At 42.0% G+C, this 26,879-nt stretch overlaps 1 protein-coding gene across 5 annotated transcripts in view; it reads left to right on the forward strand.

Annotated features, from left to right (window-relative positions):
• The window catches only part of PARN (poly(A)-specific ribonuclease), a 184,352-nt gene that overhangs the window by 38,136 nt on the left and 119,337 nt on the right, over positions 1 to 26,879 (forward strand). For all 5 annotated transcript variants that reach the window (XM_044936077.2, XM_006049765.4, XM_025275252.3 and 2 more), the window contains 7 exons: positions 648 to 690; positions 1,363 to 1,438; positions 3,614 to 3,724; positions 4,031 to 4,100; positions 20,252 to 20,307; positions 21,286 to 21,372; positions 24,037 to 24,111. In XM_044936077.2, the coding sequence (XP_044792012.2) occupies positions 648 to 690; positions 1,363 to 1,438; positions 3,614 to 3,724; positions 4,031 to 4,100; positions 20,252 to 20,307; positions 21,286 to 21,372; positions 24,037 to 24,111 (518 nt within the window). The remainder of the gene's footprint in view (positions 1 to 647; positions 691 to 1,362; positions 1,439 to 3,613; positions 3,725 to 4,030; positions 4,101 to 20,251; positions 20,308 to 21,285; positions 21,373 to 24,036; positions 24,112 to 26,879) is intronic.

Genomic DNA, 26,879 nt, shown 5'->3' on the forward strand with positions numbered 1-26,879 from the left:
ATTGTCCATGGTTAGTGTGGTGTGTTCTGATAGATCCCACATCAGCCGCATGGAGCCCTCAGAGCAAGAGTCTACATCTGAGGACCTGTCTGCAGAGGACTTGGAGCAGTTGCTCTTTCAGCCAGACTATTTCTGTCCAATTATCTGCAGTACTCATATTTATATGAGAGGAAATAGTATTTTTATATGAGTGTGTGTGTGTGTGTGTCTCTCTCTCTCTCTTTTTTCTATTATTGCAATCTCTGAAGCAGAGTAGTGAGAAATAACAGTTGTATGAGACTGCAAATGCAGTTTTTGACCCTTCAGGATGTTATATTGTACAGATCTGGGTAGTGGTAGGAGATGATAAGAGCTTGGGAGCATCAGGCCTGCCGCAGTGTTGGAACCATGTGCAAACGCATGAGGATGACTTACCCTTGATGTCAGTGTAAGCCCGTGCCCTCTAGAACTTGTGCTCTGGGTGTGGGCTTCCCCACAGCCTCCTGATGAAGTGCCGGGATGAGGGGACCGTGTCCTCAGTCTGACGTAGTAGAGATGTAGATGACTGATGTGCCTAACGCCCCCATCCACAGTTATTCATTGGAGTAAAGTACATTTTGAACATTGCTATCCATTTTGTTTACCTTTTTAAAAAATTCTGTTTTTAGGCTCTTGGATACAAAATTGATGGCCAGCACACAACCTTTTAAGGTATTTTCAAAATCAGAACTATTGTTGATAAGTTATAGTTTGAAATTTTCCTGATTGCTGCTAACAGCTTTAGAATTCTGGTCAATTAATGTCACTTTCCAATACAACTTCCCCCCTTACCCGCCTCTTGTTCTCTGAAAAAACAAAAAAGATAAAAAAGAAATTGAGGAAAGACTAGAAATAAATAGGTCAAAATGTGAATAGCAGTTGTCTTTGGGTAGTGGAATTGTGGGAGTTTTTTCCTTCTGATTGTAAATTTTTAATGTTAAAACATATAATGAATTTTTGAATAGATTACAGATGCATACACTCATTCCTTTTCCTTATTTTACATATTTTGGATATATAGTCTAATCAAGAGAATTCAGGTAAAAATATAATCATTTGCTTCTTTCTGAAGTGAGTTTATATGGCTGAGTGAAATGAATGCCAGAACAGTATAGCTTTCTGGCCAAAGGTCTGTAGATACTTAACACATCTGTAAAAACTTTTCATATGATTATACTTCGCACACGGTGGGAATTAAACTTGTGGTTTCTCTCTCACATTGAAAAGAAGGACTCCTGTGTTTCTTTAAAGAACACAAGGGGGCAGTGCTAGATACTTTTTTTGGTCCTGATTCTTGGTGACTCTGAGCTGACGGCAGCTCCTCCCTGTGCTTCCTGTTTGTAGGATTTCATTAACAACACAGCCCTTGCAGAACTGGAGAAGCGGTTAAAAGAGACACCTTTCAACCCTCCTGAAGTTGGTAAGAATATAAACGACCCCAGAAAGCTCCACACTCTCAATAATTATGGATGTCTATTATAGAAGAAAGGTAAAACTGTTTTAGAAACTACATATGTTGTACATTTATAAATTTTGGCTGAATTAACTTGCTCATACCCTTGGTTGAGTTGCTGTTTTCTGAATGAAGATGATCTTCTAATCCTACCTCTATTTTGCATGGGTAGGATTGGGTAGCCTGTTCGTTGAGAAGTTTAGCAATTGAATCTTCAGGGCTTTTTGTTTCTTAATGCTTGGAATTGTCCCCAAACTTTATGTGTCTTCCTTTTGGTTTAAGCAAAGACAAAAAGCTGCTGATTAATTGTCAGCGGTAGAGTGAAAATATACTTTTTGTCTCAGGAAAGCCCAAGAACTGGGTTTACAGATGAGGAAGGTGGGGGCTCCACCTCTGCCTCCTTCAGAGATAGCTTAGGCACTGCACAGCAGTGGTGAGGAAAACCAGAGGAGGGAGGGACGTTTCTCAGGCGTGCAGATGTCCGCACCTCTGGCCGTGGGCCCACCCCTGTGTTTGGTGAGCCTTCAGGTGTTAGTTGCGTCCTGGTTCCCCTTGGCCTCGGTTATGCTGCTAGTATCATAATCAACATCCCACTAGCTGTAGCCTGCAAGCTTCCTGAGAAATCGACGATGGGACTGATGGCTCAGAAACTGACAGTGGAAGGTACTAAAGCAGCCAAGATGGCAGTCATTTGCTTTCCTTTCTGGAATAGTCCAAAAAAGGAATTAAGAAAGGGGTGGGGGGAGAAAACCTAGACCTTTCCTCTAACAATATAATGGACAGTATAATGGAAATAATTGATTTTGGAAATAAGTGTTTCAGCTGGTGGTAGAGTAGAGGCCATGACTTAGTTGGCTATCATGTTAAAAGACTTTTCTTTTAAGCTTAAAATCTAATATTCGATACTTACTGAGGTTAAAGAATTCTTGCTTAAAGAGCATTGTATTGATATAAAAACAATTATAGCTTTTTCATTGTTAATTTCCACTCATGCTTTTGATTCTGTTGTAACCTTTTTGATACTCATTTACAAAATGGTTCTAGGAAATAACTATTTATGAGTTACAGTTTTATCCCGTTATTTCCATATAATATTCCAGTAAGGAGAGTTTAGTCTAAAGCAGGTTCAGTAAAGCTCATTCTCTCAGCATCTGTGTATATCACTGTGACCAGAGAGGCATGTCATAAAACGGTTTCTCCCATGAAGATGTGCCATGTTGCAAGAGCAGCGTTACAGCAAATTCTGATCTGTTTTTGGACTTGTTTGTGCTTTCCATTTTTATATCTGAGCTCGGAGACATAGTGAAGGACACTGTTGACTTGAGCTGCCAACCTTGATGGGAGTCTTTGGCTTTTGGGGCGGGTGAGCTGGCGTATTGCAGATAACAGTTACAGAGTGTTTACCACGTACCAAACGTGGCATGAGAGCTTTACTTACTTGAGCTCATTTGATCCTCCAAAAGCCTAACGAGGGAGCTCTGATTGTCATCGCCCTTCTACCATGGTGGAGGCCCAGAGGGGGCAACGTGCCCAAGATCACATAGCAGCTAAGTGATGGAGCAAAGATTCAAACTCAGACAGTGGACGCCGGGGGCCATGCTCTTAGCCGTTGCTCTGAGGTCCCCAGCTTCCGGGATCTAATGCCTGATGACCTGGGGTGGAGCTGATTTAATAATAATAGAAATAAAGTGCACAATAAACGTAATATGCCTGAATCATCCCCAGACCACCTCCGCCCCCGTGGAAAATTTGTCTTTCATGAAACTGGTCCCTGGTGCCAAAAAGATTGGGGACCACTGCTCTGAAATACCCCTTGCATCCCAGTCAGAGGAGGAGTCATGGTCACAGGAGTGAGTTATGCATGGTTGTAAATAGCATCCAACAGCATGCAGTTGGGAGGCGTGTGGCTGAGTCTTTGATAACGTAACCAAGACACTTCTCTAGTCTAGACCAAAGCCCTCATTTTCAGTGACTCTGTTATCTCAAGATCTTGTGTGGAGAGAATTAAGGAGATAGGTTTCTTTTTGCTTATTTAGGGTGTTTCTGCCGCACAGACATCTGGATTTGGCAGGGCAGCATGCTTACCAGTCTTCATAATTTGTGACGACCTTGGGAAGACTGTGTTTTCTTTTTTCTCTTTAGAAAGTGCAGAAGGCTTTCCAAGTTATGACACGGCTTCTGAACAGCTCCACGAGGCAGGCTATGATGCTTATATCACAGGACTGTGTTTCATCTCCATGGCCAACTACCTAGGTACACACTGTACCTGTCTCTGTCAACACACATGGCCCAGGGGGATCTTCCCTGTCTACCCTTTCCCTGGGATCCACTCACCCAGTAGGAAGTGGGAGGGTTTTGAGGGAGGAGGGGGAGGGGGTTGGGAGGGGGGATGGGGAGTGCACAGAAAGAACCATCAGACGCTTACCTGGGGTTGTGGTGCTTGGTCCACATGAGCACTTATTTTACCCTTGCAGAACCATACTGTTGATTGCAGGATATTTTTTTCAGGCTTTGTTTTTCCTTGACTGTATGTGATATTCTGCTTCTTTTCTTCATTAGGTTCTTTTCTTAGTCCTCCAAAGAGTCATGTGTCTGCCAGATCAAAACTCATCGAACCTTTTTTTAACAAGTAAGTAATCAGAGTCCCAGTGCCCCAGCATCCTCTGCTGGTGGACGAGCCCAGTATCTGGGATGTCAGTGAGGGGTGACTGGGAGCTCTTGGCATTTGTAGATAAGACATTTCTCATCACTGGTGACTCAGATGTTTTTTGAAAAACAGAAATTGACCTTTTCGAAAAGAATGTATTCAATATTTGCTAGAAAAAAAAGAAAGAAAACATTATGAAAGGTAGCACGTCTCTTTCAAAACAAAGGACGGGTGGCTTCAGAATTTAAATGACCCACGAGGGAGTCTCTGTGTATGTGTCTGTGTACACAGTCAGACCTAACTTAACGCCAGCAGGCTTTACGAGTGCGAGTATTCATGCTTGCATTATTACCTAATTAAATAATGTCCTTTCTGAGAAGATGTTGGTTACACAGATGACTTCTGAGATAACCTGTGGAGCAGTTTTGATGGTCATTGCATCCTGAGCCCTCATCTGAATGGATGCGGTGAAGTTGCACCTTCACCATTGGAGGAAGTCAGTGTGATTGCAGGGAAATGTCTACTTTCAGAGCATTTCCAAAGAATCTCTAGATTGTTACTTCAAAGTGAGGCTGGTGCTTTCTTGGCACAGTTGAGACTAAAGTTGTGAATGTGATCATCAAGCTGGCCACAGCATGGCTTTGTGCCAGGGCCCCAAGCCTTCGTCTCTACCCCAGCGCTCTTCACAGGGCTGGTTCTGGGAGGTTTAGGTGAGCCAGATAGAAGTGGGAGCCCACATCACTCACCACTTCTGCGAGAGCCATTTCAGGGTCGGCTTGGTGACATCATTTCCTTATATGTGGCGTTTTACATTTCTATCAGTGCTCTCCTGAGTAAGAATGCCGTCTCCTCCAGAGTCTGTATAAATTCTGGTATCACAGTGCTTGTTCATAGGTGCCATGCTACAGTCAGAAGTTAATTCCAAACATCTGGATTCCTACAGGCTTGCAGTCTGTGTTGAGTTAGTGAATTCTGTCATCCTGTGGCTTCTTCCTTTTTAAATCTTTGTTCTTTTCTGTGGAAGTTCTTTTCTGTGGAAGTTCAGAGGTAAATGTGTTTGACTTTTCAAAAACATCTTTCACATCAAAAAAAAAAATCTTGCAAAGAGGACTGGGTAACAATGTAGCGTATATGGAAAATTAAGTTGAATTTTTCTGCATGGAAAATGAATTCTGCCACCAGTTGAGTTCTTGCTATCTATCCAGTTCAAAATGGGATTTTCTAACCCCTTAACTCTACATTCGGAGAAGGCAATAGCACCCCACTCCAGTACTCTTGCCTGGAAAATCCCATGGACGGAGGAGCCTGGTAGGCTGCAGTCTCTGGGGTCACTAAGAGTCGGACACGACTGAGCGACTTCACTTTCACTTTTCACTTTCATGCATTGGAGAAGGAAATGGCAACCCACTCCAGTGTTCTTGCCTGGAGAATCCCAGGGACAGGGGAGCCTGGTAGGCTGCCGTCTATGGGGTCACACAGAGTTGGACACAACTGAAGTGACTTAGCATAGCATAACTCTACATTGGGGGCAGTGTTTATCTTTGTAAATCTTTGGACCTCTTATGGCATCAACCATGGAACCTGTGAGTGACACTAAATGCATATGGATTGTGGCCTTTCTGACATTTTTACGCATGTGATGTTAAGTTTGTCATTCAGCAGTATTTTGCAACTGGGGAGATGTTTACTGCCGTTTAAATATTTAAAACAACAATCCTGCTTCTGCACTAAAATCAGCTCCTAATAAAGTCAGGTGATGGTTGCAAATGGGGGTGGATAGAGGCTGTCTCTTGTTTATCAGTCATCTGTGTGGCCAAAATGAAGGGCAGTCAAAGTAGGCTTTGGTTTCTAAGTTTAAGTGAAGTGAAAGTTGCTCAGTCGTGTCCAACTCTTTGCGACCCCATGGACTATACAGTCCATGGAATTCTCCAGATCAGAATACTGGAGTGGGTAGGTGTTCCCTTCTCCAGAGGATCTTCCCAACCTAAGGATCGAACCCAGGTCTCCTGCTTTGCAGGAGGATTCTTTACCAGCGGAGCCACAAGGGAAGCCCTTTAAAAGTTTAAATAAGACTTTATATATTTCTAGATCAATTTAGTATTGCTAATTATGTGTGAAGATATTTCTCAGAAGAATTGGGCAGTAAACACATAACTTCACTTTTAAATGGGGCTGGTGTCCATTCAGATTATTTTTTTTGCTAAAACCTAGATGCATACCAAAAATAGTTGAGGTTTAGGAATCCTCCTGTGATATTGCACTGAAAATTCTTGCCCAGTTTGATTTTTTCTCTATTTTTCCCTATCTGTGAAGGAAGAATTGTTTCTTTGTCTTTGAAGGGAAAAAATATTCTAGCAGGATTTAAAGTGCAAAATAAGGACTATTTTTATTCTATATCGGACTAGTTTGGTTAAGTACAGCCACCCATTCTGAACCCGTTAAGAAAATGGGAAAAGCGGTTGCTTTTGATGTTGTAAGTGGATGCATATTCAGTTGCTCAGATGTGTCCAACTCTTTGTGGCCCCTTCGACTGTAGCCCACCAGGCTTCTCTGTCTATAGGATTTCCCAGGCAAGAATACTAGAGTGGGGTTCCATCTTCTCCTCCAGTGGATCTTCCTGATCCAGGGATCAAACACGCATCTCCTGCATCGGCATGTGCGTTCATTATCACTGCACCACCTGGGAAGCCAATATTGACCTCCTTCTTACTTAAATGCAGGTTTCATTTAGGATATTAAACCTTGATTTTGTTACTTTTCTTCAAGATTGCTCTTGTAAAAAGACGTCCAACAATTGCTATCAGTATTATCTCAACCGGTTGATTTTAGAAGAATCTAAATTTTTCTGAGGGTTTATTTGTTTTTGTTGTTGTTCAGTCACTAAGTTGTGTTGGACTGTTTGTAACCCCATGGAGCACAGCATGCCTGGCTTTCCTGTCCTTCGTTATCTCCCAGAGTTTGCTCAAACTTGTGTCCACTGAATCGGTGATGCCATCCAACCATTTCATCCTCTGTCACCCTCTTTTCCTCCTGCCCTCAATCTTTCCCAGCATTAGTGTTTTCCAATGAGTCAGCTTTTTGCATCAAGTGACCAAAGTATTGGAGCTTCAGCTTTAGCTTCAGTCCTTCCAATGAGTATTCAGGGTTGATTTCCTTTAGGGTTGACTGGCTTGATCTCCTTGCTGTCCAAGGGACTCTCAAGAGTCTTATCCAGCACCACAGTTTGAAAGCATCAATTCTTTGGCGCACAGCCTTCTTTTTGGCACCTGGCTTTTCTCAGTGTAAGCTTAACCAAACATGCATAGCCTTAATACGAATTTGGGTGGACATGAGACGACTTACACGTGCAAATAATATTTTGCTCTGCTCTCACAAGATTTATGTTTAAAAAGTAAACCTTGAGTGAAGATAAACCCAGTATTTCTGCATTATTTTAAATTAGCATCTGACTGCCTTAGGTGTTTCTTTTGGGGAAGCTTTACCGAGTCTGCTAATGAGAAGATCCCAAGACAGTTGTTGCTTGAGCAGATTGCAGAAATGGAGTGTAGTACAGGGCACTTTGTAAGCCCAGTTTGTCCAGGGAAATGTCCCAGTAGGACTTTGCAAGGTACCACTTTTCTCTTTCCTTTCCTGGGCACCTTGCGTGTTTCTCCCTTCCTTTTTGGACTCAGAATGAAAGTCCTAACGTTGCTGAATGATGGAAATCGGGCTGAGACCACTGCTAATGACTGGCTGTGTGCAGCGTGCTCTTCCTCTGTGTTGTGGGCTCTCTGCTCAGGAATTGGTTTGCCTTCTTTTATGACCTTGGTCAGTTTTCATCAATGCATAGAAAACCAGACTTAGAGAAGATCTTTTGGTCAAATCCTTTTAGCTCCAGAAGGAGCTAAAAATATTCTCTGCTTATTCTTTTTATTGCACGACAGAAAGCACATGATCAGACTTTAGTGTTATGTTTTATTAACAGCCATCTGTTTCTGCAAGACCCCTTGAGCTCTCTTGTATTAATAGATAACCTTTTATGAAGGGTTTTGGGGAAAGGTTATTTTCGATTTTCCTCAGTTCTTAGAAGGAGGAAGGAAATGAGCACGTATCTTATTTTGGCCAATCTCTAAGTAGTGGGATTAAAAAGGAAGAAGTGCCTGCACTTTACTATATAGGACAGCTGCGTCATGCTTGGCACAAGTGTTCTGAATTTTTTTAAAAGTCTCTATTGAATTTGTTACATTATTGCCTTTGTTGTTTATGTTCTGGCTTCTTGGTGATGAGGCATGTGGGATCTTAGCCCCTGGACCAGGGATTGAACCCACACTGCCTGCAGACCACCAAGGAAGTCCCGTAGTGTTCTGAATTTCAACAGGAGTCTTCCTAGGATGACAGGGCCATGTGTTCCATCTAAGCTGAAGATAAGACAATTCATTTCCTCCTCTGTAAAAACAGGACTGGAACTATCCCCCTCCCATGTAAGTTATAAAAGTCACATGAGATGCAAAAGGACTTTGATAGTTTCTCAGACTTAGTAGGTGGCCAGGGTCTATTATTTTCCTTTCCTGAAGTACAAGAGAATTTGACATGCTGGGAAATTCAAAACAGTCGATATCGTAGCAGCATGAGTTTTTATGTTTTTAGTTTCATGATAGAGAAGAAAATGGAGTGAAGTGCCGATTTAAAACTGGAGCAAATGTGAAGCATCCACTTTCCCTATACACCTTTTAGTGTTTGCTTAAGAAAAATCAGAGGAGAATGAAGTATGTCAGATTGGTGCATAATAGAAGCAAGATTGCTTTGATTTGAAACATTTTAGAAAGTTTTGTTATGCAGATGAATCCAGCAATTTATGGAAGGTTGTGTAGGTACACAAAGCAGTGATAAGTGGCGAGTGGGAGGAATGATTACGGCGCCTGAGATAAAGCACACTGATGTCTTCTCCCTTTTCCTCCATGGAGAGCAATCATGTGCGGGCAGTAAGTTCTTTCTGCTAATATGCCTGTGCTTCCCCTTTAACATCAGAGAGATTTTTTAAACTGAAGGGTTGTAGAAAAACAAAATACTTCAGATCCGCGCGGAACCTCCTTTCGCTGGTGCTGGACGTGAGCCACGCTTATTGTCTCAGTTACCAGCAGCCACGCTTCATGTTGAACCCTGTCGTTCACTGCGTGACCCACGGGTCCGAAAGCGCAGACCCTGCTTGTCTTTCATGAGAGTAGTACCTGCGCCCCTGCAGGGTAGCCCTCAGCTTACCTTCTCCTGTCCTGCCTGCCCCTTCTCATACAGAGGAGTAAAAGGTGCTGGAGCAACAAGAAGGCAAGGCCAGTCTGTCCATGTGTGCTCAGTCGCTCAGACAGAGTGTCCAACTCTTGTCACCCCATTGACTGTAGCCCACCAGGCTCCTCTGCCCATGGAAATTTCCAGGCAAGAATACTGGAGGAGGTTGTCAATTCCTCCTCCAGTGGATCTTCCTGACTCAGAGATCAAACCCAAATCTCTTGCATCTCCTACTTTGGCAGGTGGATCTTTACTAATGTGCCACATGGGAAGCCTCCCAGCAATTGCTGTCAGGTTTTAGCATCTTGGGGGATGCAGCCAATATGTCTTTACTGAGATCCTGTTAAGCTTGGGTATCAATTAAGTCCATTGTGGTTCTTTTTTTAAAAAATAATTTAATTTGTTTATTTTTGGCTGTGCTGGGTCTTCGTTCCTGCTCTGGCTTTTTCTAGTTGGGCTGTGTGGGGGCTACTCTAGTTGCAGTGCTCGGGCCTCTCATTGCAGTGGGTTCTCTTGTTGTGGAGCCTGGGCTCTAGGGTGCTCAGACTTAGTAGCTGTGGCCTGTGGGCTCAGTAGTTGGTGGTTCCCAGGCTCTCGAGCACAGGCTCAGTAGTTGTGGTGCGTGGGTTCAGTTGCTGCATGGCATGTGGGATCTTCCCAGATCAGGGATGAAACCCTCATCTCCTGCATTGGCAGGTGGATTCTTTACCACTGAGCCACCAGGGAAGCCATTCCATTGTTTTAAGTGTTAGAGTAATTTCCCCAAGAGCTGTCCAGCTTGACAACATAAGCGAGAGTGCAACACAGTTTGTGCTGTTGGGAAGGCCTACCTGTGAGTGTCACAGTGCTCAACATAATGGGTTTCCATATGCGTTTCACGTGTTAAAATCACTTGGTTAATTTCTCTGGTAGAACTGCTTCACTTCAGGGCACTGTGTAATAGAGAGCAGTTGTGGTCTCTGGGATCGGGTACCTGGATTTGAATCCCAGCCCCGCTCCCTACACCTGGATGCCCTTGAGCAAGTTACGCTCAGCTTCCTCATCTGTAGTTGAGAACAGTGGTACCCATTGGATAGGGTTGCCATCAGAGTGACATGGGAGAATGTATGTAAAATGCACAGTGCCTGACATGTCATAGGCCTCAGTCAGCTTGTCACTGCTTTGCGGACATTTATACTTTGAAGATGTGCTTCTGTTGCCCAAATGCTGGGAACAAATGGAGAGCTTTTTGTTTTTAAAGAAAATACCGTATAATCATATCTTTGGTACTGTAGGCCTCCTATAAGGTGGGCTTTGTATTCAGTTATGAGCCTTGATCAGAAAAAAGAGGGAGAGGAGGATAAAGCGTGCTTGTAACTCCGTGGTGCTCAGGAAGATTTGCATGTACATCTTTTTTGCTTTTTATTTCCCCCTTTGAGGCATATGGTCATATCTCAGTCTTTGGGCTGGGCAGCATTTCTAGTTGTAGGTTTTTACTGGGAGAGGAAAGTAAAGAAGTAGCATTTACTAAGTGACCTTTTGAAAGTGGTTTCTTTTTGTTTTTTTTTACCAGCTTTATTGGGATATAAATTTGCACACCATGCAATTCACCCATTTAAAGTGTACAATTCAGTGGTTTGGGGTATATGACATTATGCATTTTTTAAAAAATTATGGTAAACTCTATGTAACATACAATTTGCCGTTTTAATGACTTTTAAGCGTACAATTCAGTGGCAGTAAGTACATCCACAGTGTCACACAGCTGCCACCGCTATCTGTTTCCAGAACTTTTTCCTCACCCCAAACAAACTCTGTGGTCATTAGGCAGCAATTCCCCATCCCCTGCTCCCCTCAGCCCCAGGTAAACCTCTCACCTGCTTTTCTGTCTACGAATTTGTCCTTTTGTGAGCTGTTTCTTCTTGAGCAACTCATTGCTCCAGTGAGATCTTAATCTATTGAAACAATACCCTGGGTTTCCCAAATCAGCGTTGGCTTGGTTTGACTGCCCGGAAACTGAGTGCCCTGGTTTTCATAAAGGTGAAAGACAAGGTGAGTCTCGAGCACATGAAAATAGCCTAGAGTGTGGGGCTTCTTAAGACTAGAAACTAGTGCTTGTTTCCAAACCAGTTGTTGAGTTCTCCAGGCAAGGGGTGCTTGCCTCAAACTGATACTGCCTTATCTAATTTCTGCCTTGCAACCTTGTTTTCCCAAAGAGTTATCAGGCAAGCTGCTTCTATGGCTTTATCAGAAGGCCACTTTTGATGTGGGCATAGGCCACGCCACATAGCTCTATGCGGTGTGCTAGCCCTGTGGGCCCCCAAGGGCTGTCTACATGTGGGCCCATTCTAGCCTTGGATTGGCTCTGGTTACTTTAAAGTACATGTCTCTCTAGCTTAATAACTTGTTTATCATTACAATTTGTAGAGGTTAGAAAAAATCAGTCCCTGGGTATATGTTTAAGCAGCCTGCCTCCTTAGCAGGATATCATCTCAGTTTCCTGTGATTCCTATTTGAATCTCCACAAGCTTGGTAGGTGACCTAAAACAAGAGACATTTATTCTTTCACAGTTCTGGAGGCCAGAAGCTTGAAATTAAGGTATAGGTGTGGCTGTGCTCCTTCCACAGGCTCTGGAAAGGATCTGTTCCTCGCCTCTCGAGCGCCTGGCGATGCTGGCACTCCTTGGCTTGTCACCGTGTCACTCCGGTCTCTGCCTCCCCTCTGTGTGTATCCCGTCTCTCTCTCTTGTAAGGACAGTTGTGATGGTATTTAGGGTTCACTTGGGTAGTTCGGGATACGTCCTCATGTAAGGTCCTTAACCTGATTTCTAGTTCCATCTGCTAAGATCCTTTTTTCAAAGAAGACAGCATTCAGAGGTTCTGGGAATTAGGATGTGAACCTATCTTTTTGGAGGCCCATTTATAGGCATGTTGGTAGTAAAGTCAGTATTCAATTTAGGTAGTCCTTGCCTTGCTTTGGCCCTGGCTGTAAGCAAGTAGGTCATAGTTACTTCCAAGACTGTTTCACAGTTTATTTATATGAGTCAGAGGTTAGCAGGATACCCTAAGAAATTTAGAAGAGAAGAAGTGAAGAGAAGTGAAGTCGCTTAGTCGTGTCCAACTCTTTGCAACTCCATGAGCTGTAGCCCGCCAGGCTCTTCTGTCCATGGGATTTTTCAGGCAAGAATACTGGAGTGGGTTGCCATTTCCTTCTCCAGGGGATCTTCCTGACCCAGGGATCAAACCCAGGTCTCCTGCATTGCAGGCAGATTCCTTACCGGCTGAGCCACGAGGGAATTTAGACTAGCTGCCAAGTATCTTCTCCACTGAACATCTTCCATGGTTCAGAGTATTTCACCCACAACGACTATAATTTCTGACAGCATCCCTGCTGCTAAGTCACTTCAGTTGTGTCCGACTCTGTGCGACCCCGTAGACGGCAGCCCAGCAGGCTTCCCCGACCCTGGGATTCTCCAGGCAAGAACGCTGGAGTGGGTTGCCATTTCCTTCTCCAATGCATGAAAGTGAAAAGTGAAAGTGAAGTCGCTCAGTCGTGTCCAACTCCTAGCGACCCCATGGACTGCAGCCCACCAGGCTGCTCCGTCCATGGGATTTTCCAGGCAAGAGTGCTGGAGTGGGGTGCCATCGCCTTCTCCGAGACAATGCTAGTGTCACTGAAAGATTTCTTTCTCTGCATGTTTGGCTTGAGCAGTGATGCTAAAAGATGTTGACTTGGACCACCGGATCACGTGCTACCAGTTTCCTCTGACATTTTACAGTCTGCTGTTTTATAGGTCCAGCAGACGTTGCCTTTGTACAATGTTTAGTTTAACACTTTTATTTGATGTAATTTGATATGGTTCATTTGATGGAGACTGTTTAAATGAGCTGCTGACTTTCTTTCTTTTTGCCTTTCTTCCCCACACCCCGCTTGTTTCTTGCGTTACATCTGTGAGAAGGAAAATGAGTTGGCTTTGGGACAAATGTCGGGTAATGCTCTATTTGTCAAGACATCAAGTGACTGGACTGGAAATTGCACGTGCACCCCTCTCCCCAGCCCTGAGTGAAATGAAAATAGCTGGTGCCACAGTGACTCCTCTACCCGGTGGTTGCCCTCTCATTTTACACAAGAGCTTTAGTGAGCAAAATAAACAAGCTTATTTTGTGAGCGATGTCTGCATGCTTCCTACCCTGGATGATAAAATTAGTTTTTTATGGCGCATAAATATGTATAATGATGAGCCCTTGCATATACGGTTCTCATGAAGTACTTTTTACTACTGTGCCCTGAAGGAAATACCAAGACCATTTGCAAGAACAGTAGAGCTGGCAGTCGTTAAAGGTTTCAGTTTTCCTCTGGAAGGCTTGGGACTTGGAGTTAGGTGCAAATTAATTCACCACTCAAATCGTGTTGAGATGAGATTGTACTCGGCATCTCCGTATTCCAGTCTGCAGTGGCATAAGAGGAGTGCAGTTTTGCTTGGAAATCTGTTCTTTGAGGTAAAGCTTTTTAGGAAGAGACGTGTGGTCTTGAACAAATGCACATGTTTACTCTTTAAATGAAATACTGAGTTTCTAGGTGGAAGAATGAAAAGTTTGGGGGCTGGAGGGTTTTCCTTTTGTTCAGGCAGAACCAGAGTAAGCACTATCCTCTTTTATGAAGACAGGCTGTAACATCAGAAATCCTTCTAGATCATTCAGGCCTGTGTGTATGTGTACAGATCTGACCTTACAGAAAATAAAGCTCTTGTATTCAGATACCTCATTATCTCACTCACCCCTAAGATGCGCCGATTCACAGGGTTTTCCTGATGGTGATCATGGTGTGTGGGGTTGTGTGTGACCGCGAGGCCCGAGGCCCGGGTAGCAGCTGCTTCTGCACTGCAGATGTGGAAAGGTTGCCCTTTGACCTGCAGCAGCGTGGCTGTCTTCTCTGCTCCTTCATCCTGGTTGCCTTCCTCAGTCCACCCAAAGCTCTTCTCAGAAAGCAACCTCATTTCTTATATCTGGACTCTGCCCCATTGCACGAAGCTATAATTTAATCAGCCCTTAGAGCATTGCCAAAAAATACCAACAAAAGCCTATGTCTGAGATCTTACATCTCGAGTTCTTGCACTAGAGGTGATTCAGGACGCGCGTCCTCATTTGTCCCTTGGAGGCTCCTGTGGGGACTGAGGCTCACTGTTTCACGTGAGGCTGTGGGAGGAGCTCAGGTTAAAAGCCCGATGTGAGGGGGTATGGGCTTCCCAGGTGGCACCAGTGGCAAAGAACCCGCCTGCCTGCCAGTGCAGGAGAGGTACGAGACGTGGGTTCAGTCCCTGGGTCAGGAAGATCCTCCGGAGGAAGAAATGGCAAGTTGCTCCAATATTCTTGTCTGGAGAATTCCACAGACAGAGGAACCCGGTGGGATTGCACAGTTGGACACGACTGAAGTGATTTAGCTCACATGCACGTGAGGGGGTACCTGGCAGAGAGAAGGTGAGGTCTTTAGTGTAAGACTAGTAATGGGGAAACTTTGGGTCTGAATCTGTCTCTGCTCCCATGATGGCCAAGGGTAAGCCACTGGAGCAGGAAAAAGCTGCTTCCTCGTTCCCTGTGTGATAGGACCTGGTGCCTGTCCCCCAGACAACCAGAGGATCAGAGGAGGCTGAGTGTGCTGTAACAAACACTTATTTTAGTCAGGAACCTTGTCCTTTTAAAAAGTAATATATTCTTACCTGATTGAAGCACAAATTACCCACTTGTAATTCCACCAGCCAAAATAAAACTGTCATTTGGTGTATTTCCTGCTAATGTGTTTTCTCTCTGTATTTCATGTATTAATTGAGATTGTACTGTTATATAATTTGGTAACTTAAAAAAATTCAATAAAGGATTTTTCAAAAGACGTTAACGCCAGTGGTTAGCAGCGTGGCGTTGCTGGTCTTCAGTGGCGGGTCTGGTGAGCATCGTGTTCCGCTTACAACCTAACCCGTGTGTCTGGCCTTCTGTCAGCTGCACACCCACTGCCCTGCGCTGGGTATTACTGGTTTTTTGCCAGTTGTCTTTTTTTTTTTTCTTTTAAATTTATTTATTTGGCTCTGCTGGGTCTTCATTGCGGCATGCGGGATCCTTAGTTGAGGTATGTGAACTCCTGTGGGATCATGATTTGCAGCATGTGGGATCTAGTTCCCTGACCAGGAATTGAACCCAGGGCCCCCCTGCACTGGGAGTGCAGAGTCTTAGACACTGGACTACCAGGGAAGTCCTGCCAATTGCTTCTTTGAGTGGCCCCGAGTGCAGGTCATTGATCCACTGTCTTTTTCTGCCATCACTTAGCAGCAGTGGAAACCATGCTGCTGCAGGAGCAAAACGAAATATTTCCTTTCATTTCTGAATAGACTTGTTGGCTTTACGTTGTAGACTTGGTCATGCGGAATTTTAATGAACCGTAATGATCTTTTTGGTTCCCAGAGGTTTCCGCCTCTGCAAAATATTCCTGAGTCACCTTCAGGACTTCCTGTCTGCATTTTTGAATGTCACCTTTGCCCTTTATGTTTTCTTGAGCACAGCTGCATAAAGCAGGTTAATACCAGCACTGTTTGCCATCCATTTTCACATTGGACAACTGCAAATGATTCAGTAAGCCACAGTCCAAGACAAGCTCTTGTGTCATCAGAGAATACCCTTTGACCTTAGTGTACCTCTTTTGAGCTGCTCAGTGTGTCTTGTGCTTGCCAGAATCTGGGTCTGAAGCTTGTTGGTAAGGTCGGAGAATTTTGACAAGTTTGGAGAGTCTCTGTGTGTGTGTGTACCAGCCTTGGGGGCCGTATTTGTGGCTAAAGCTTGTGATGCTGGAGGGGCTGCTTTGTTGCCAAGTCATAGAAAGGGTTGGACTTTGGCCAGTGAGTTGCCAAGAGAGTGGTTTATGCCATCTTTTTTTTACTTTCTTCTTCAAAATGAAGAAAACAGTGGTCAGCAGTTGTTTCCCCCAGTTGACCTCCTGCAGAGGACTGAGCTGTTTGCCACAGTTGATCTCCTGGTTTCAGGAATGGTGGAAGCCTACGTTATCGCTGCCTGGATGTTGAGGTAGTCCTTGACGTTTGTTGTGGTAGTTTTGTGTTTCTCTTAAGTCAAAATAATTTACTGCAAACAAATCATTAAGACTAATACCTTTTTGGAGAAGTTGACACAAGTCATTATTACCCAGCTGATCAGTGAATCACCATTTGTGGAAATTAACACAGTCTTAAACATACTTTTTTTGTGTGAACCCAGTGATTTTCAGTTCCCAGGTTCTGAGTCAGTAGGACTTAGGTGGGTGGGGCCCAGGAATTTGCATTCCTATCAAGATGCCTGTCTGGGGAAACACATTTTGATAAGTGCTCAAGGTTCTAGGCTCCTAAGAAGCTTTATGTCTGAAATGAAATTCTTCTATGACTACAAGCCTTCTAACATAGTCTAGGCCACAGTGTCATACCGCCATGGTCAGAAAAGAATGTCAGCAGATGACTTTCCATGAGTGCCATGCAGCAGATGGGCAGCAGAGCTGGGTGGCTGTTTTGGACACAAAGGCATTGTCCACAGCCTATTCTTTGTAGCCTATTAAAAGGCTGAGCTGAAGTCACCCAGTCTGCTGAGTGAATGACCCCAGAGTATGGTGTGCTCCACCCTTGGATCTGTCCGGATGTTTGAAAGCCACGCTAAACAACATCGCCAGTGTCATCATGAACATTAAAAAACTGACAAATGCCCCAAAGGGTAGAGTTTATTTTATAGCATCTAGAATGTGAACATGAGTCACGTAGTGTGCTGGGATAGAATCCCAGTGTACGATTGGCCCTTGTATCAGGTGGGAACTTTAATTTTAGTCTTTGACAGAATCATTGTCAGTCCTTCAGAGAATAAGTGCAAAAATAGTGTTTCATCAGGAAGCTTGCAGGAACGTGGCCAGGGCCCCACACAGTCTTGTGTGTCTCTACCAAATTATAGCCGCCCTGAATCTTCACTGAAATAAAAATAACATTTCCTGCAAGCGATGGTGCGAGTGTGTTTCCAATATCTGCAGATGAAAGGCCTTCTGGGAGAGACTGTTCTTCAATACAATTCACAGGGAAGGAGCATCCTTTCATGTGCTTGTCAGTATTTCTGCTCGCCTAGTGCATTTCTCATACGTTAAAATGAAAACTGTTGGGTCAGATGAGCCAAACATGACGTATTTTATCAGATCATCCCAGGGTGTCAGTGTAGGCCATCTGACAGCCAGTCAGTATGAGGTGTGCATGCAATGAAATGTTTTAATTTTCCTTCAAAAGGGCAGGCGGGGATGCTTCCAGAGCAGTGGCCTGCAAACCGTCTGGCCTAAAAGGAGAGGGAGGCCCTCGGCGAGTTGACTTTGGGTCTGTTCCACAGACGCTCAGCTCCAGTTTTAGAATCGGTTTCCCAGTTGCATGGGGTACAGTCAGCCAAGTCACACACAGAATTGGTTTGCGTGTTCTTCCAGGGTTAGGGGTGATTTGCTTCTCTGTAAAGCCCAAACATGAAGGTGGAGGGATGAGTGAGAAGGGCTATTAATATAATTCATTTGGAAGGGGTTTCTATTTAGTTAAAGTATTGAGTAAGCAAACAAGGTAGTGTAGGATTAACTAACTTAAAAAAAATCTTTTGTTTCTGCTGAGAATAAATTTTTACTGAGTTTAAACAGAAATGACAACTTATAATCGAGATGAAATATTAAAGGACAAAGAGCCAGTGTAATGCTTGACAAAATGTATCTTTAAAAGTAAGAAAATATATATTTACATGGCAAGAGAACTGGGGAAGCCTGCTTTTTAAATGTCATCCTTGTTTGTATTTATAGGACAATAGATTTTTAAAAGAAATAAAGCAGCTGCACACTCAAACTTGTGATTTTACTTTATATTCGTCTCCCCACAGCAGGTGGGGTAGTGCACAGGATATACAGGATTGATTCTACTGGTGTTTTCAGTTGAACTTTCTCTAAGAAAATCTCTAGTTATTACCCCTGGGGCTCTCAGTTCTGGTAGCCTCTGTTTTCATTTTTAAGTTTAAAAAATAATCACAAAAGGATTTTTGGAGAACAAAACTCAGTTTCCCAAAACCATTGGCTGTTTTTTTTTCAGCACAGGGAGTGGGGAGTATTTTTTATTTTTGGTTTAATGATATTGGGTGTCTAACAAAGCTGTCACAATAGTATAAAATTTTGTGCTTTTTTTAAAAATTAAAAATTGTCCTGCAAGTTACTGATGTTTTGAATTTTTTGAAAGTTATCTTGAATTTAATTCTGTTGGAATGATGAACTGTAATTTACCCAGCCATACATGTTGTTGCATCTGGAGGTTGATTTTGATTACTGGTGTCTTTGAAGGTATAGCAGTGAACATCTTGTTGATTCAGTTTTTATTCTTCTGTTGAAATTTGGGTACACTATTTTTATAGTGGTTGATATGTTTCTTCAACTTTTACTGAAAGTTGTTTTGGGTTTTTTTTTTTTTTGGGTTTAGAGTTGGGAGCCATCTCTCAATTTACTAAATGGAGAATTGAGAATTATGTGAACCATAAAAATATTGATCCTTCTAACCCAGGACTAACTCATCAGGTTCTGGTTGTCAGTAGTAGTAACAACCACTTTCGAGGGGAATCTGTGCTTTTATATGTCTCATTGTTTTCTGGCATTGCAGGCGGTATCGATTAAACTGGGTGAACCAGCTACCAGATCCAGAATAGTACACTTGAACCTAAATTAGTGAACTAAAAATAAATTTGGTTTCTTAGCCATAGGATTTGGTTTATTAAATTGTAGGCTAGGCAACAAGTCCTCAAACCGCAGAGTACCAGGACTTTGTTTTTTCTGGCATTCACAGAACAGTGGTATTCATGCTGATGGTTCCATTTGTAAACTGGATCATGCCCTGCCTGGCTTTTGAATGCCTGGTAATAATGTGCCTTAATTGCAGGTCAGTGAAGCCAAACTAATTGCTTGTTGGGCAATTGGATTGCCTTTTTAATTTGCTGTATAATGCAGTCCCTACCAGAAATGCACAATATGCCGTTATCTAAATAAAACTCATTAAAATCATCTTACAGACAACAGAATGCCTGATATTTTGCCCACAATTTTGCAAATAAAAGCAAATTGAATGGCATTATGGAGAGCTGTAATTTAGAAGCACTCTTTTAAAAAGTGCCTTTGTATCCATTTTAAAAGTAGACATAAATGACTGCTATGGTTTCTATCAGTGTGATAGGTTTTTTGTTTGTTTGTTTTTACCGAGGATTATTTTGCTTCATGCTTTTAATATGTTTTAGATGGGAGTAATGAAAGTTTACCCAGTAAAATTAGTACTCATCCAATGATGGCATTTCAGTTTAAAAAAAGAAGAAAAGAAAGACACTGCTGACACATTCCTAGCTCACAAAACACCGGTCCGTAGGGATTACCTTTACGATTTGTGGGGACAGTTGTTCAAGGGGGTTAAGATGGTTGGCGCGCTGTAGGACTCGTTTTCTCTCAGTTTCTCTGGACTAACAGGGCAGTTCAGCAGAGGACTTGGTTTTGACTCTTTGATGACTAATTTTATTCATTTAGCTAATATTTATTGAGTAGCTCCTGAGTGCCAGGAACTGTTGTAGGTGTTGGGGATACCAGTTTTTGTTTTCTATTTATAATAAATACTTTAGACTCAAGAAGTATGCTCAGTCGTGTCTGACTAATATTTAGCTCTAGAGAAAGATGTGAAGTGGATCTTAAGACTCTTCAAAATGATTTTAGACATAAGGTAATATAATTAAGGAGCTTCTACGAAAGAATTTTCTAGATGTTTTTATCAGTTGCTTTTTTTTTTTTTTAAATAGAAGTTAGTCCATTATCCATTTTCCTTTTCTTTTGGTAGGTTGTTTCTTATGAGAGTCATGGATATCCCCTATCTAAACTTGGAAGGACCAGACTGTAAGTGAATTTTTATTTTCTCATTGCATCTGCACATTTAAGTGTGTGGTCTGGAAAGGATAACAGGAACAGAATTACTGAAGAAAGAGCTTTATTCACTTAAAAATAGCCAGTGATTTTGTGGTTGATATGAATAGTATGCTTAAGTTAATGTTACCCTTGGGCCTTGATTAACCCATCTCTTTACTTACATTTTCCAGTTTATACATGAGTTGAATTTAAAAATATATATATCTTCTCATCATTACTTCATTTTCACTCAGCACTCTGAGTTCATGATTTTCTATAAATACATTGTGTATGTAATTGATTTCAAGATGTACTAGCCGTGACAATAACAGTACATTTTCTATTGTCCAAGTATTTGAGTATGTATATATTTAAGTTTTGTGGTTAGGTTTTTTTTTCTCTTTGAAGACCTCGGACAACCATACTGTTTGAGAGGTAGTTGTTGCTACTTCCGATTGTTCTTTTCCATTGCTGTTTTTGTAGCCTTGGTAAATTGCCTTAATATATGCCGTAGGCATATAGAAACAGAGGAATTACACTTTATACAAAATGATAATAATCACTGCAGTAGAAGTTTGAGGACATACTGTGTTGCACTTCGTATTAGTTTTAATGCTCAAACCTGTCATCCTTGCAACAACTCTGTGCGCTGAGTCTCGTCATCCCCAGTTTATAACCATGAGTGGTTAGGTCTCTCGCTCTGAGTTGCACAGTCAAGTGGTAGGTGTGGGATTAGAAAGCAAGATTGTGACTCGGGCCTGCGTCTGTTCAAACAGTCCATTCAGTTTGGACAGTGCATTTTTTTTTGTTTGTTTAAGTTAGATAAACATGGACATTAGGGCTCATTTGGTAATCGCAAGGGTTTCATAATGATTCTCCAAGTTAGCCTGGGCTCAGTTTCACTGACGAACCACTGGCCAGCTGTCCACTTTTCAGCCATCAACCTTTCATCAAAAATTTGTTTTGTAGTGCAGCCTAAACGTGATCATGTCCTCCACGTGACATTCCCCAAAGAATGGAAAACCAGCGACCTTTACCAGCTTTTCAGTGCCTTTGGTAAGTGAAGCACAAGTATAGATGTGCTTTTAGGGTCCTGCTCCTCTTACAGTCTAGGTGGTCACAGTATATAGATAGCTTTAGCTTGGACATAAAAGAGGATTACTTTGCAAAGTTTTCATCTCAGAGAGTTTTGGGGGCTTGGTATGCTGCTTTCTTATTCCAATATGATCTGAGGACTTTTTGCTAGCATCCCACAGTAGAGCACTGTTACTCATCTATATCCATGGAAATCAAGAACAGTTAGCCCCTCACTGACGACCCATGGGGAGGAAGTCTAGGCTGAATCATTGTTAAGGTGAAATGGAAAGAGAACACCTGTTCCATAAGGGCAGGCAATTGCTGCTTGATATCGAATAGTCCAGCAGACAAGCACAGGTGTTTGAGAGGACCGAGTATGAGGTAGTTTCTTCTGTTACCTTTTTTATCAGGTCAGGCAATTAGATTAAATTGAACAGTCTTCTGATTAGGGTTTATAAAGTCCATTCTGATTGTAAGTCTTCAGCAGTGTCTCTTAATTTTAACAAATAAAGTATTTAAACTGTCATCTCTGGAAATTCCTGATTAAAATGGAAGCAGCAAAAACCTGAATGTCCAATAATAAGCATGTTTAGTGAATGTTAATGTGTCTCCCCAACAGCTTAGTATGTAGCCATTTTAGAAAGGGTTGAAGAGTTTGTTAAAAGGTAGTTAAGTGTTTGTATTTTAGCATTCAGAGCAAAAAGCAGATACAAAGTAGAATTCCTATATAACTAACATCATTTTTGTTGAAATCAAACTGAAAGGATGCACGGTGCTCTTATCACTGAATGTTTTAGATAGGATTTTTTTCTTCCTCTTTGTGCTTTTCAATATTTCTTAAAATAAACATATATTAGCTTTTATAAGTACAAAACGTTGCGCAATTTTTAGGAACGTAAGTGTATGCAAGTATATTTCTGGCAAGTTATCCTAATCTTTGTACATAGTCTAAATGACTTCTGAAATTCTAGCCCTGCTTTTTAATTTAAATGCAGTTAGATTTCACAGTACATTCCTTTGGTAAGCTTTGGATGTTGTCTCCCATCTTGTGTTGCTCTTACCCCTATTCACTTAAACTTTAATTGGCTAAATTCAGCAGGATTCTCTGAGTAGAATATTTTTCATTTTAATTAAAGAAAGGTTAGCGGTGTGATATTGAACAGGTAACCTCTCTGTGTTTCCTCCTTGGAGATGATGATGGTGATGCTGCTGCCTATTTAATGGGCTTGTCAGGATGATCAAATGAGCTGATCCATGGAATGCATTCAGAATAGTATGTGGCCTAGAGTAACTACTTGAGAAATGTTAAATATTGTTGTTGAGTCTCTAAGTCATGTGCAGCTCTTTGCAACCCCATGGACTGTGGCCCACCAGGCTCCTCTGTCCCTGGGATTTCCCAGGCAAGAATACTGAGTGGGTTGCCATTTCCTCCTCCAGGGGATCCACATCTCCTGCACTAGTAGGTGGATTCTTTTCCTGAGCCACCTGGGAAGCCCCCAAATACTATTTGTCTAAAAAAACACATACAGGGTAGAGAGCTAAGGAAGTAATGGTAGTGACTTTTGTAATTGAGAAAGTCCTGGCACCCCACGGTGCAGCAGGAAGTGAAAGTTCTTTCCTGTGAAGGAGACTCAAAGCAAATTTCAAGTATTCCGAAGCCTTCAAAAATTTTAATAGATAATAAGACATTTTTTCACTACTAAGTTTTGGTGATGTTTAGCCGTTTAAAAAAAATTCCAGTCTTCTGTGTTTTTTCAGGAAGAGGGTAGTGGGTAGATCTCTGCTTGCCCCTGGGTTTTCTCCAGCTCCCGGCCCTCTGCTCCTCTCCCGCCTCTGTCCGATCTCCTGCATTCCATTCTGTTTGCATTTCGCCTTTGCAGAGGACTTGTCTCTGGGTGTGAAAGTCATTTTGTGCCACTGTACTGCTCTCTGTCCCTCCGTGTTTTTCTTTTCTGTATTAGTCTGTCTTGGTCTCCTCTCTCTGACCCCTTCTTCTCGTCCTTTATCCCCTACCTGTTTTTCATTATTTGAGTTCTTTCCCTGGCCTTGAGATCAGCATTGACTTTTTCTTGTTTCTTACACACATGTTCTCTGGTTTTTACTAGTGATCTTTTTTAAAATATACCAGGTTCGTGGACTTTTAGTCTTTTAGTACGTGAGCCTGGCATAGTCTTTCATTTATTTAAGTCTTCATTAGTTTTCGTTTGTTTGTTTATTTTCAGTCCTGACCCCAGCAGTGCAAGTGCCGAATCCTAACGACTAGACCACCAGGGAACTCCCTACTAATGATCTTGATTGGGAAAAAGTCTCTAACCCTGACAGGAGATTGGGTTGAATGATAAAACTGCCTCAGGATTTAATCCAGAAGGATCTTTTTTTGTTTGTTTGTTTTTAAAACAAACTTTAGAAGATTCTTCTGGTTTTCCTGGTTTATCTGCTTTCTTGAAGTTTTAACTGTAGTAGCTACTATGATAGATTTAAGTTTTATTTCTCTGTAGTGCTGAGATTTTGATCATCTTTTAAACTTACACCTCATTTCTCTTTAAATTGATGGATGTTCTGAAATATATCAGATATATAAATGGAATCTGCTAGCTATCTAAATGGCTAAATGCTTGCTTTGCTTTTAATTCAATATTTCAGGTAACATTCAGATATCTTGGATTGATGACACATCAGCATTTGTTTCTCTCAGCCAACCTGAGCAAGTTCCGATTGGTAAGTGTGTTGGGCCTTTGTGTGTTGATTAAAAGTGGGAGCTTGCCCACTTCCCAGTCTAGATGCTGTGGTGTTCAGTCAGCTGACTCACAAGCACTGCTGCCTGGTTTGTTTTGAGCTTGTCTCTAAAATAAAGGAAGTAATTAGTAAGTATCGCATGTAGATGAAAAAATAAGAAAAATGTATAGCTTCTTTAGATATACTTTATCATATATTTTTCATTTTTCTGTTCCCTTCCTATAGCCCTTTTTCAAAAATGATTTGTATGTTTACTTTGAAAGAAGTAGCAAGTTGAGAGGAATGGGGAATACCAGATGGTGATTCCTATATTGACCTGTTTGCCTCTATACTTTTCCCATTTATTTTATAACTTTTTGTGATTCACTTATTTCATTAAACTGGTATCAAATACTTGTTTTTACAAGCAAATAAACTGAAAGATACTCTAGTTGCTTCTAAATTAGGATTGTAAAAAAGTCGAATACCAACTCTCTTATTATTGTTGGACCCTAAATAATTTTGATTTTAACCATCACAAAACATCCTATTTTCTTAGGATGCAAAGCTATTGAAGAAAATATGTATTGTTCAGCTACTTCTTCACATAGATTTCAAGTTCCCTGGTACAAATAATAAAAATGTATGAAAATGTTAAGTATGCTGATTAACATTTTCTTCTTATTAAATGAAGTGCCACAGGCTAAAAGTATATAATTCTGACTGATGTATGAGTAGAATATAAGCAGTTCTATATGAAAATTTCTACAAATACACAAATTCAGGTCAAATATTTTTGATATTTAAAAAAAAAGTATATAACCATCACAGGAATGTACGCCGTGTTATAGAAATGGAAAGTTTAGGCTCTGGAATCATATTGCTGCACTACCTATAGTGTGACCTTGGGCAAGTTCTTTAATAAGCTTCTGCTTATCTTTATAAACTGAGGACAGTGTTACGGATTTTCTAAGATTGTTGTGAGGATTACATGAGATGATTATATATATAAAGCTGGCATTGCTTTGAACTTTTATGGTGGTTATTTCGAAGTAGATTTCCATATGAAAGGCACTGCAGGAGCTTATGACACCAGGAACAGTACTGGATACAGGGTGTGAATTATATTGCTATTAATAGTTACATGTTCTCATATTTGCTTATTTGTGACCCATCCCCCCACAATCCTTAGAAAGGCAGTTTACATGGAATCCGAAGGGAATGGGTTATTAGAAAGCTAAGGATGACTTCAAGTGTGGGGCAGGGACCCTGAGATTAAGATGGTTGTGAGACTTCAAGGAATTAGGCCGTGCAGTGGGAGCGAAGGGGATGCACAGGCTTTAAAGTCACACTGACATGGGAACTAGCCTGCCTCTGCCACCTGTCAGCCACGCACCTCGAGGCATGTCACATAAATTCTAAGCCACAGGTTCCTCACTTGAGAGATGGAGATGATGATAGTTACTTTGTAAGATGATATCACACATTATCTGTCTATTTAATTTGGCTGCTCTGGGTCTCAGTTGTGGCACTCAGGATCACTGATCTTTGTTGTGGCATGCAGGATCTTTAGTTGCAGCGTGTGAACTCTTTGCAGCTTGTGGGATGTAGTTATCCAACCAGCGGCTCTCCAGCCCCTGCATTGGGAGCTCGGAGTCTTAGCCCCTGGACCACCAGGGAAGCCCCAAGATCACAGATTTTAAGTTCCCAGCAAAGAGCCTGGCACTCCACCAGCAGTGCCTGACAATTGGTAGTAATTATCTGATACTGCTTGGCCTCCATTGCTGTGAACAGTAAACATAAGTGTGTGTAAATCTGGAATCTGTAAGGCACTAGTGAGTAATATTTACTTGAAAATGCAAGCATAATTCCTTGTTTATGGGTAAGAGGTGTCAAAGCCTCTTTTAATGTTCCTGTTATACTGTATTTGATGTCCTGATATGATTATTCCCTTACTTATTTTTGCATCTTTCAATAGTACAGTAGCTTTTAAGCTCAATATTTTATTCAGTGATAGCTGAAATCAGGAAGCTAGATTTCAGAATCACATAGCCACAGAAGTCCTCTGATTTGTTCATTGCCCATCTTATTCACCACTGGGGGCTTCCCTGGTGGCCCAGATGATGAAGAAACTGCCTGCAATGCAGGAGACCTGGGTTTAATCCCTGGGTCAGGAAGATCCCCTGGAAAAGGGAATGGCTACCCACTCCAGTATTCCTGCCTGGAGAATTCCATGGACAGAGGAGCCTGGCGGGCTGCAGTCCATAGAGTTGCAAAGAGTCAGACATGACTGAGTGACTGGACACAAACACATTCACCACTGATCTCCTTCTCATCCCTGGCATGTGAATGGGCCATGTAGGGAATTGGCCAAGATGAAATTGTGACTTTTTACCTTTTTTCCTCCTAGGTTAAGAAGTTAGGTGACTGTTTTTTGTTTTGTTTTGTTTTGTTTTAATTCCTTCTCTTCTTTATTTTTTATTTATTTTATTATGATGATTATTTTTATTTTGGGGATCTTTGTTGCGGCCTGTGGGCGCTCTCTAGTTTTGGCACACTGGGACTGCTCTCTAGTTGCAGTGTGCTCACTCTTTGCAGTGGCTTCTCTTGTTGCAAAGCATGGGCTTTAGAGCCTGAGGGCTTAGTAGTTGTGGCACGTGGGCTTAGCTGCCCAGCCAGGGATCACACATGCGTTCCTCCTTTGGAAGGCGGATTCTTAACCACTGGACCACCAGGAAAGTCCTGTGACTTGTCTTTTGACACATGCAGCT

Source organism: Bubalus bubalis, chromosome 24, assembly GCF_019923935.1.
Source record: "Bubalus bubalis isolate 160015118507 breed Murrah chromosome 24, NDDB_SH_1, whole genome shotgun sequence".
Taxonomy (NCBI): Eukaryota; Metazoa; Chordata; class Mammalia; order Artiodactyla; family Bovidae; genus Bubalus; species Bubalus bubalis.